This window comes from Octopus sinensis, linkage group LG3, assembly GCF_006345805.1.
Source record: "Octopus sinensis linkage group LG3, ASM634580v1, whole genome shotgun sequence".
In the NCBI taxonomy this organism is placed as follows: Eukaryota; Metazoa; Mollusca; class Cephalopoda; order Octopoda; family Octopodidae; genus Octopus; species Octopus sinensis.
The window spans coordinates 158003259-158015829 of NC_042999.1; the positions used below are offsets into that span (position 1 = coordinate 158003259).

Below are 12571 nucleotides of genomic sequence, written 5' to 3' on the forward strand. Positions count from 1 at the left end.
ATGTTCCTAGGGACAAGTCACGTTTGATTTTAGTTTTAAATTTTATAATTCTTAATTAATTAAATTATGGCTTGCACGGCAAGGTTCGGCGAATTTATTTGCACATCCGATGCTTTGTTTGTTAGTTACATTCGTAACTGATAAAATATAAGAATATAGGAATAGTCATAGATTTATAAATAAGTTATGGAGAGTCCTGATGATTGGGGTTGCAGTTAAGACATGTTTCTGAAAAGGACTGAGGGTCTCGGCAACATTAAACGCACCTCACGAAACACGTGTAGGAGAGAAATTTGGAACTGAAATAGTAAGTATTAAAATAAAATTCTATGATATGGTGTGATATATATATTAGGATTTTATGAATTGCATGGGGACTTCTATCTCTAACTTACATATATATACATCACATATATACAGACCGGGCGTTGTGAGTGTTTATTGAGCGAAAACACCTAAAACCTCCACGACGCTCCGGCAGGGGGTAGTGATCCCTGCCGTACTCTTTCACCACTCTTTCTTCTGTTGGCCTGCTCGCTTAGCCAGCGGGGTGGCGTCATTCTAAGGCTAAAACAATGCGAACGCAGCGATGTGTAACAACATCTGATGTATATATGTATACATATATATTCATACACATGTATATATATATATATATACTAAGACTATATATATTATATATATATATATATGTAGGTCCCGGGTTGAGTCGGGTTTAACCACAGTAAATAAGGTACTCAATACATGGCAGAGTAAATTAATTTTATTTTATATAGAAGGAGCTTCTACAGACTAGAACTGTTTCATTCAAATGAAATCATCAGGATCTTCCTGATGATTTCATTTGAATGAAACATTCTAGTCCTGTAGAAGCTCCTTCTATAAATTATATATAATATATATATATAAGTATATATACATATACATATATATATATACGTATATATACATATATCTACATGTACATATATATACATGTATGTATATATATATGTGCATATATACATACATATATATGTACGTATATATTATATAAATATATATATGTATGTATATATATAAATATATATATATATATTGGTAGAAAATTCGAAAGATTTTCTACCAGTGGCTAGCATGCATAAAATAGTCAATAGACAGCATATTATTCATATGGAAAATTTCTCTTACCCTATATATTTTCTTACCCTATATATATTTTAATATGATTTTGAAGAGAAATAGTATAATATATATATATATATATATATATCTTTATTCGCTGCCGAATATAAATGCACTTGCGCGGTGGATTTGAACACGGATAACAAATTGTTTTATTTGTTCATTAATGTTCGAAATCAAGGTACAGGGGGTAACTATTGAAAATGCTTTTATTTTTCATCCTCTTCGAAATTACTCTTAACCGTGGTTTGAACTTAGACTGTTCTTTTAGCATATAAGGTTAGTGTTACCTCTTTTGTGTATAAAAGTACACTAATTTTATATGAGTAATATGTTGTCTATTGACTATTTTATGCATGCTAGCCACTGGTAGAAAATTACTCTAATTTTCCTACTCTGTATATATTTTTAATATAATTTTCGTAATTTTGAAGAAAGTTGTTACATACATTTTTATTCACTGCTGACTATAACTGCGCTTGCGCGGTGGATTTGAAAAATTATAATTTATAAAGATGAAACATGTGCTGTTTATTTGTCCCATAATTATACGTTAATTTTAGTGCTCTTGCTAATGAAGAACATAGATAACATATTATTTTATTTCTTCATTAATGTTCGAAACCTAGGTAAAAGTTGTAACTATTGAAAATATATTTTTCATCCTTTTCGAAATTACTCTTAACCGTGGTTTGGACTTTGACTGTTCCTTTTAGCATGTAAGTTGTCCTGTTAGGCTCACCTCTTTTGTGTATAAATATATACACTAATTTTATATATATATATACATACATATATATATATATATATATATATAATATATATATATATATATAATAGATATATATATATATATTTATTTTTATATATATATATGCGCGTATGTAGACAAAAAGTTATGTACATATGTTAATATATATAAGTGAACAGATATACTTGCATATATAGTTAGTATTGTATACGCAATTGAGAACATACCAAATGCTTTAGCTCACAGACGCACACACATGCGCACCTGCGCACCTTCGCTCATGCCGACTTATAAATTTGCACAGACATGCAGATATATTGTATTAAACTTTCCTCTGCATTTGTATTATTCAGTTTATATAAACTTCTGCAGTGTTCTTTTTTTCTTTTCTATTTCTCCAGATATTAATTTAACTGCTATATGGAAAAGACACATTGCAGATTTCAGAAAAAAAAAATGATGAATTTATCGGAAAAATATATTGTGCTAATAATTATATTACTTGGCCAATACGCAAGGCGTTGCACAGTGAACGAGCAATCATACGAATTTGCAAATATTACAATGGATGGTGATTACATAATAGATTTTGTTCTTTCAATCCACGAAGGAAACCGTCCGGATGAAGATACTGTCATCAGCGTTGATAATGTAGTAGCCGTTGAAGCAATAATTTCAGCCATCGAATATATTAATGAGGATGCCTCACTTTTGTCTAATGTGTCTCTTGGATATGTGATTCATGACGATTTCAACAGCCCGCAGCAAGTTTCTGCAATAGCCATGAAGCTGTCACAACGTATCCTGTCGAACAGTTTATTGACTAGTGGGTATCAGCTCTGTCCGAATAAGAGTAATGGTTGTAGTCAATCAGAAGCAAACTTTTCCATTGTTACCGAGTCACACTCTTTCAGTAACGTTAACATTACACAAAGCACAAATTCAGACAATAAATTGAGTAATGAAAACGACGTGGAATTTAGCGAGAAAAATTACTATAATGACGATGCAAAGGATACTTCAATTTCTCAAAAGCCCGTTGTTGCTGTTGTAGGCAGCAGCACGAGCGATACCACAGTAAGTTTAGCAATGAATTTGCAGCTGCTCGGCATACCCATTGTCGGGTGTATGGCAACAAGTAACGTTTTCCAGCGATGGCTTTATTTTCCAAATTTCATTCGAGTGGTTCCGTCTGACAAATTTCAAGCCCAAGCAATCTTTGATATCATTGTCTACTTTGAATGGAGCTACATCTTCGTACTTACGTCTAACAATTATTATGGACTGGAAGGTAAATATGAAAGCAGAATTTACACACGCTTTGCATTAATAAATCAAAATGTTGTTTTTATGTTATGTTATTTAGCAGTGTTTATTTTATTTCTTATTCTTTTATTGTTATATTTGTTTCAGTCGTTTGACTGCAGCCATGCTGGAGCACCGTCTTTAGTCGAACAAATCGCCCCCAGGACTTTGTAAGCCTAGTACTCAATCTATCGGTCTCTTTTGCTGAACCGCTAAGTTACAGGGACGTAAACATACCAACATCGGTTGTCAAGCGATGGTGGGGGGACAAACATAGACACACAACACCACACACACGCACGCGCGCACACACACGCACACACACACACACACACACACACACACACACACAATATATATATATATCCAACAGGCTTCATTCAGTTTCCGTCTACCAAATCCACTCACAAGGCTTTGGTCGGCCCGAGGCTATAGTAGAAGACACTTGCCAAAGGCGCGCCTACATTTTGATTACATTTTAATAATAAAGATATTCGTTTTTATTAAATTCATAAAAAAAACCTGGCCTCATGAATGTTTACTACAAAACGACTTTTTTTTTTTTACTTAGGCTATATTATGTATTAGTTCATTATATTATCTTTGAATAGATATCAAATTATTTTATTAATACTCAACACAACTTAAGTAAACTTTTAAGTGAGCAGCTGAATTTAGAGGTGGGAGATAATGTTGAGCAAGAGCCAAAGTGTGGATGAACTGCAACTAACACCACCGACGAAAACATTGATCGTATTCACCACATGCTAATGGATGACAGGCCCTTGACTATACATCAAATATCCAATGCTATTAGCATATCCTATGAGATAGTTGAAAATATTGTGTAAAATGAACTTTGTATGATGAACCTTTTTGCTCGGTTCATAAAGGCACCAGGTTGATCATGTCACAGGAAAACCTGACATTATTCCAGGCAGATCCAACTGGTTCCCTTGATCGTTTCCTAAGCCAAGATGAATGTTGGATTTATCACTTTCAGCCAGAGACAATAAGACAATCCATGCAGAGAAAAGAGACAATCTACTCCTCTTCACCTGTTCCAAAGAAGGCCAAGTTCGTTTCATCTGCAAGGTAGGTGACGGACTCAGTTTTGAGGATGCAAAAGACATTGTGCTTATTGACTATCTTCAAAAGGGCCACACCATCAACGGAAAGTACTATGCCAACTTGCTGAGGCTGTTACGAAAGGCTATCAAGACAAAAGCCCTGGAAAACTGACGAAACGAGTCTTGTTTCATTAAGACAATGCTTCAGTACACAAGTTTTTGGTTTCAGTGGTTGTGTGCGACTGTAGCTTTGAACTGATTTTACCCTATCTGACTATCATCTGTTCCCTAATATGAAAGACCATTTGACTGGGAATCAGTATCGCAATGATGATGACTTCATATCTGCTTGTTGATGACATTTTTAGCAACAGAGTGAAAGTGTCTCCACCAATGGGATCCAAGCAATGTAACACCGACGGAAGATGTCTGTAGACATCATTATTAATTTGTGGAATATAATGTGTGTTAGGTTAATTTATTTAATTAATTTACTTGTTTTTGAAGGTTGTTGTACCCATTGTATTTACTGTACCAGACTCGTTTGTGTATCGTTACATAATTTGATATCTTATATCTATTTAAATATCTATCATTAACTAGACTTTATTCATCACAATAAATCTTTTGTATGTTCCTGTCCTTGCGTAGGAGAATCTAAAGTCACGTCTGACTAAAGATCCTTTGACTGAAATTTCATATACAAATATATTCTTTAACAATATATACTCACACGTTTGTATAGGTGTATACTGGTGAAATATACTTGATGTTTCTTATCGCAACGTTTATATTAATTGAAAATAGCTTCTTATATTGTTGAACTGTTTATTTAATTAAAAGTTTACTTAAGTTGTGTTGAGTATTAATAAAATAATTTGATATCTATTCAAAGATAATATAATGAACTAATACATAATATAGCCTAAGTAAAAAAAAAGTCGTTTTGTAGTAAACATTCATGAGGCCAGGATTTTTTATGAATTTAATAAAAACGAATATTTTTATTATTAAAATGTAATCAAAATGTAGGCGCGCCTTGGGCAAGTGGAAAAGCAAGGAAAAACGCAGCAATTAACCAAATTTTGAAAGGCGCACGAATTAATGGTGTATGAGAGAAAGATACCTCGTTTAGTTCACGCTGCAATTATGTGGTTAGATAAAAAGAGAATGAGCCCAGAAGCGAACAATTTAGAGAGAAGATACTTATATCAGAGACAATCAAAAGGTTTGCTGCTGACAAATACAGCATCATTGTAATAGTAAAGATACTTTCAGAATCAGTAGCCTTGTTGAGTTGGAAGGACCAGAGAAGTTTATACGTTTGATGGCTGGTTATTGTTGTTGTTGCTGCTACTTAGCCCGGAAGTCAGTCCTAAGTAAGCAGATGTATGATTAAAGTCATTTAAGAGTCATGACCATTTCGCTACTTTTTCCCAAGTATGCAACTTTAGGACCAACGCGTTATCTAAAACTTTGTGTTCTCTGCATTGAAAGTATATGATTTAGCTGCTATTTCTGATAGGTCGATCAACCGCGTAGGCGTTCCCTCTTTGGTCCGTAAAGTTTTTTGTATGAGTATACGTTGTAGTAAGACAGCTGTAATCGAGAGGAAGCAGTTGAATGCATGTGTTCAAAGTGGAAATAGCAGCAAACCGGGTAGCAGGTATGGAAACGGTAACACCTTTGCAGAAAGTGACTGTGCGAAGCGCAATTTCTTTTTGTTTTTGTCACTCTGACGGCTATATTGCATATGCAGCAACCATGCAACATTATGATAGTCATGGTGTGTATAGAAGAAAAATTTCAAGAGTATTTGAAATATTGATATAGATATCGAGGTCATTGCTGTGAATGTTAGAAGTTTGTGTGAGTTAACACGAATTGTGTGAGATTGAAATTATAGAAGATTATTTCAGAGAGATATAAAGATAGATGTTCTTAATGCACGGCGAGGGTTTGTTGAAAATGCTTAGATTCGGCAGATGAATTTAAAAGAATGAGGAAGAATTACTTCGAACCAGAGTGAAAAAAAAAATATTGTTGCTGATCTAGATGAGATAGATGATTAATGAGGAAAGTCGGTCCTACTTACACAAAGGTATTACCTCCCAGGACGAAGCTAGAACACAGAGCGTAGCGTACACAGAAGATATGCTGGCTTGTTGTCAGAAGGTCAGATTCTTGTGTCTCAGAAAGCAATATGATGTGTTGCTTGCGTGTTGATAAGAAGTGGAAAGTTAGATTGGAATCTAGTGGATTGACTGTACCTCCGTTTGCGCATAGCAGTAGTTGTCATAAACCAACAACATTCTTAGTATTTTTGTTTCATAAAAAAAACAGACGTTTATACAAAATACATTTTGTTTAAGTCTATTTACAAATATATATATATACACACACACATATTCAATATAAAATAGTGTACATTTAAACACAAGAGAAAACTACCCTTTAACACTTAATTTTACACGCTAGCAGAAGCAGCCAAAACGACCAAAAACCACATTTAATAGCAATTTTCGAAGGAAAGGAAAAATAAATACTTTTACCTTGTTATTTTTTGCGGTTATACCTAGATTTCAAATTTCTTTAGTAAATAAGATAATCTGCTAGGTGAATTTTCATCAGTAACTGGCCTTAACAACTAACTTATAATTCAGAGACAAATAACACGTGTCCCATCATTATATGTTATAATTTTTCAAAATTCAGCGCGCAGGCTAAGAAAATTGAAACCTAGGTATAATCACAAAAAAAAAAAAAAAAAATAACAAAGTAAAAGTTTTTTATTTTTCATTTCCTTCGAAAATTGCTATTTAATGTGGTTTTTGTCGTTTTGGCTGCTTCTTCTAGCGTGTAAAATTATCTGTTAAAGGGTAGTTTTCTCTTGTGTTTAAATGTACACTATTTTATATTGAATATGTTATATATATATATATATATATATATATATATATATTATATATATTGAGAAGTGTTACTGTGTTTATTAGAAGCACCGCATTGGCAGTTGCTTTCTATTACTCATACACGTTTTGCCAGTTTAATTTGTTTCGATAGTAACAAACACGTAGATATTTTTCTTTGTCAGCAAAATTAACTTCGCTTAAAATAATAAGAGCCGGAGTTTTAAAAAAAAGTTAGTTTGATTAACTTATTCGATGTTGCATTTAATGTGTGCATAATTGTTTCTTACTAGAAAATTACCCCAGGATTCTTAAAAAGTGTTGCAACGTATACTTGTATATTTTAAAAGTATATTTCTCTTCTCTGATAAATTTCAATTAAGAATGAGCTGATTAAATTCATTCATGGTTTGTTTTGCTTCCACTAACAGCAGAACTGTTGGAGTACTTCATGTGATTAAAAATCTTGCTGTTCGGAGTGATATTTACATCCTATACAATATTAGTTTGAAATTAAGGCAGCGAGCTGGCAGAATCGTTCGCACGCCGGGCAAAATGCTTAGCGGTATTTCGTCTACCTTTACGTTCTGAGTTCAAATTCCGCCGAGGTCGACTTTGCTTTTCATCATTTCAGAGTCGATTAAATAAGTACCAGTTACGCACTGGGGTCGATATAATCGACTCAACCTGTTTGTCTGCCCTTGTTTGTCCTCTCTGTGTTTAGCCCCTTGTGGGTAGTAAAGAAATAGGTATTTCGTTTGCAGTTACGTTCTGAGTTCAAATTCCACCGAGGTCAACTTTGCCTTTCATCTTTTCGGGGTCGATAAATTAAGTACGAGTTACGCACTGGGGTCGATGTAATCGACTTAATCTGTTTGTCTGTTCTTGTTTGTCCCTTCTATGTCTAACCCCTTGTGGGTAATAAAGAAATAGTTATTTCGTCTGTCTTTACGTTCTGAGTTCAAATTCCGCCGAGGTCGACTTTGCCTTTCATCCTTTCGGGTTCGATAAATTAAGTACGATTTACGCACTGATGTCGATTACATCGACATAATCCCTTTGTCTGTCCTTGTTTGTCCCCTCTATATTTAGCCCCTTGTGGGCAATAAAGAAATAAGAAACGTTAGCACTCCGGGCGTAATGCTTAGCGGTATTTCGTTTGTCTAGGGTGGTGTAACTGGCAGAATCGTTAGCACGCCGGGCTAAATGCGTAGCCGTATTTCGTCTGCCGTTACGTTCTGAGTTCAAATCCCACCGAGGTCGACTTTGCCTTTCATCCTTTCGAGGTCGATAAATTAAGTACCAGTTATGCATTGGGGTCGATATAATCGTCTTAATCAGTTTGTCTGTCCTTGTTTGTCCTCTCTGTATTTAGCCCCTTGTGGCTAGTAAAGAAATAGGTATTTCGTCTGTCTTTACGTTCTGAGTGCGAAATCCGCCATGGTCGACTTTGCCTTTCATCTTTTCGGGGTCGATAAATTAAGTACTGAGGTCGACCTAATCGATTGGCTCCCTCTCCAAAAATTTCGGGTTTTGTACATGGAGTAGAAAAGAATATTAGTTTCAAATGTTGTCACAAGGCCAGCGTTTTCGGTAGCAGTTGTTTGGTGCAAGACGATTATATTGCACTCAGCTGGTACTTATTTTATTAACTCCTAAAGAATAAAAGGCAAATTCGACCTCAGCAGAATTTGAACTCAGAGCGCGAAGACTAACAAAATGCCGCTAAGCATTATGCCCAGCATGCTAATAATTCTGCTAGCTCGCCGCCTTTCGTCTTATTTAATATTAGATTGAGTGTGTATGTATATATATGCGCAGGATTGGTTCCGGGTTAAGTCCCACTATGTGGAACCTTCGGCAAGTGTCTTCTACTTTAGCCTCGGGCCGACCAAAGCCTTGGGAGTGGATTTGGTAGGCAAAAATTGAAAGCCCATCGATATATATATATATATATATATATATATAGGGAGAGTTTACGAAAAAAACAAAGGACGAAGACAGGTGGTATACAAAACAAACAGATATATTGGTATAACGCTCAGGAATAGAAAAAGTCTTTTACGTTTCGAGCCTACGGTCTTCTACAGAAAGGGGGACACAGAAAATATATATAATTATATAATATAGGAGAGGTTTACGAGAAAAACAAAAGACGAGACAGGTGGTGTAGAAAATAAACAGATGTATTAGTTATAACACTCGGGAAGTGAAAAAGTCTTTAACGTTTCAGCCTGCGCTCTTCCACAGAAAGGAACTCAGAAAGGAAGAGAAAAAAAATGTTAAGTGGCTACCGATCTATCATATATATATATATATATATATATATATAGCTATATATATCTATATATATATATATATATTTTATATATATAATATATATATATATATATATATATTTGTATGTATATATATGTATCTATTATTATATATATATTATTATATAATATATATATATAATATATAAATATGTATATATATGTATGTATGATATATGCATGATGTATGTGTGTGTGTATTTGTATGTCAGTGTTTGTTCCCCACCATAACTTGACAACCGATGTTGGTGTGTTTACATCCCCGTAAATTAGCGGTTCTGCAAAAGAAACCCATAGAACAAGTACTACTAGTCTTACAAAGTCCTGGGGTCGACTTGTTCGACTGAAGGTGGTGCTCCAGCATGGCTGCAGTCAAATGACTGAAACAAGTAAAAACAGTAAAAAAAAAAGCAAGTATATACATGTACATGTGTGTATATATTTATATATACATATGTATGAATATATACATATGTGTGTGTGTGTGTATGCGTGTGTGTGTATGTGTGTTTGTGTGTGTGTGTGTGTGTTTATCCATCTAGCTATATTTATCATCCTTTCAGAAGAATATTATTGACAGTGACTTTGAAGATTCAGCTGGCTTACGTGGCCGAAACTTCGAACTCACTCTCAATAATACTCTTGTTAAAGAATAATATATGTATATTCTACCAAATGTATAGCGTAATTCTTCAATTTAAAATAAAATTGCTTATATTATAACATAAATATTGACATTGTTTTCTCTTCTTATTATATAATCAAGAGATATTTGTATTGATTTCAACAATATATTCTAATCTATTTGTATTCCTAAATCTCATCCTCTATCGTTTGACCAGTATAAGTTTTGTGTAAGAGAATACTCATACTCTATGCGCCATTATATTTTACCTATTATGATAAAAACTGTATAGTTATTTATTGACAATATGGTGATGCTGCTGCTGATATCATTAACGAGAGTTTTGAAACTATAGTTAAATCACAGGAGTCTATAGAATTGTTTTCATATGTTCACTATAAGAGCGTATTTATAGATTAGTTGAATGGCAGATACTGTCCGATCCCAACACTGTCCTCATCAAAATCTCTCACCAGAAACTTACACTTTATCAGTTTAGCAATAACAGTCTTTAAGTGTACAACATTCTCATAAGAGAATTACAAAATCTGAACAAAATTCCCTTGGTATTTTAAAAGGCCTACACGTGTATTTCTTTCTAACATGTCAGTTAAGTTATCTGCAAAAATCTACATCTATAGCTGAGCAACGTCTTCCTTTTCGTTGACCCACGAACTAAAGTTGCCATGTATACGGAAAAAAGACAAACAAAAAAATTATTAAAGGCCTGAGTATACGTACACAAACACAACGCAAAAGACATTTCTCTCTTCCTTCTTACCTTTATTCCTTCCTTCTTTCTTTCTTTTTAACATTATCCATTCTTTTCTTTTTAACATCATCCTTGTATATGTTCAGTTCACTGCTGAACGAACGTCTCAATATTTTCTGTCCACCGACCACAGTCGATGTTTTCCTTGTCCATGTTTGGATGCCGAAGATTATAACAAAGTTTCCATTTCAGCCTCTACATGGTCTTACCCTCTTTATTTTTTCTAGACGTGGTGTCCATTCTGTCAATTTGTTATTCCATGTATTGTTCTTTCTTCTAAACAAATGTTCCGCAAAAGACCATTTCAGAGTTTTTATTTTCCAAATGTGACAGCAAAGATCCGCTATGGCTTAGATCGTGTGGAATAAAACCATCGAAAGAAAACAAACACACTGGAACATTCCACCAGTATTCCTTTTTATTATGAGTGGATATGGCTTCTACCATATTGTGAGTTCTTATTTCTTTGTCCTCGGGATTATCCATCCGACGGATTTCATTATAGAGTGTCATAGCTACAATATCATGTCTCATCGGTAGATTATACCGTGGTGACATTTTCGGACAATTGCTTATGATGTGGGTAATATATTTGGGTGTTGACTCCACAATGTCTGTATCGGTCGTCACATTTTGCTGCTTTTCTTGTATCTTTATCCCTTTTGTGCATCAGGTACTTGGTTGATATTTTCTGTTCCTGGATTTCAAACGCATACCCTTCAAACTGAGAGGCAGAAATCCGGCTATTGGTCCATGATAAACTGCTTTGATGATCGATGTTACTATCATCAAGTTTTCTACCAGCGTATCCATGAATAGTCTTCTACTAGAGTAGTCTATCATCTGATGGTACGTTGAGGTAGAGTCGTGCGACTTCTTTAGGCGTGTATTCTAGGTTATCAGACAAAGAGTATGTATGTCATTATAGAATCGATTTCTAACCTAGATCCAAGGTTCCTTCATTGGAATTTCAGCATCAACAACAGGGCATTTTTGTTTGTATGCATGTATGTATGTATGTATGTATGTATGTATGTATGTATGTATGTATGTATGTATGTATGTATGTATGCATGTATGTATGCATGCATGCATGCATGCATGCATGTATGTATGTATGTATGTATGTATGTATGTATGTATGTATGTATGTATGTAGGTAGGTAGGTAGGTAGGTAGGTATGTATGTATGTATGTATGTTTCAAGTATGTATTCTAATGCATATAGTTGCATATCTAGACATGCTCATATATATTTAAATGATAAACTTCTGGAACGTTTTACAGATTTTTATAGTTCCATTCATGGCTTCGATCTGTAGTTTTGGAATTAGCTTTCTCCATTTTGGATTTTGTAGAAGCCTAATTTCTCAAGATTGGTATATAGGTAGTGTGTTACATATCTCAGGGGCTCCAATAATTACAGGTATAAACCTGAACTTGTAATCTGGAAAGCGTAACTGCATATTTCTCAATAGTTCAGCATAGGTATTTCCTTCACCGATCTTCAACTTTATGTTAACATCCGCTGGGCAGCTAATTTCTGCAACTGTGAACAGTTTCTCTTCTCTACCCGAAATCATTATATCAGGTATGTTGTGCTCACATTTTTTGAGGTCTTCACTGTGACATTCCACCAGTATTCCTTCTACCATAT

General features: G+C 34.3%; 1 protein-coding gene across 1 annotated transcript in view; it reads left to right on the forward strand.

Annotated features, from left to right (window-relative positions):
* The window catches only part of LOC118762639 (metabotropic glutamate receptor 3-like), a 139390-nt gene that overhangs the window by 97089 nt on the left and 29730 nt on the right, over window positions 1–12571 (forward strand). The window contains exon 2 of the mRNA XM_036501537.1: window positions 2317–3206. Within this exon, the coding sequence (XP_036357430.1) occupies window positions 2336–3206 (871 nt within the window). The 5' untranslated portion in view covers window positions 2317–2335. The remainder of the gene's footprint in view (window positions 1–2316; window positions 3207–12571) is intronic.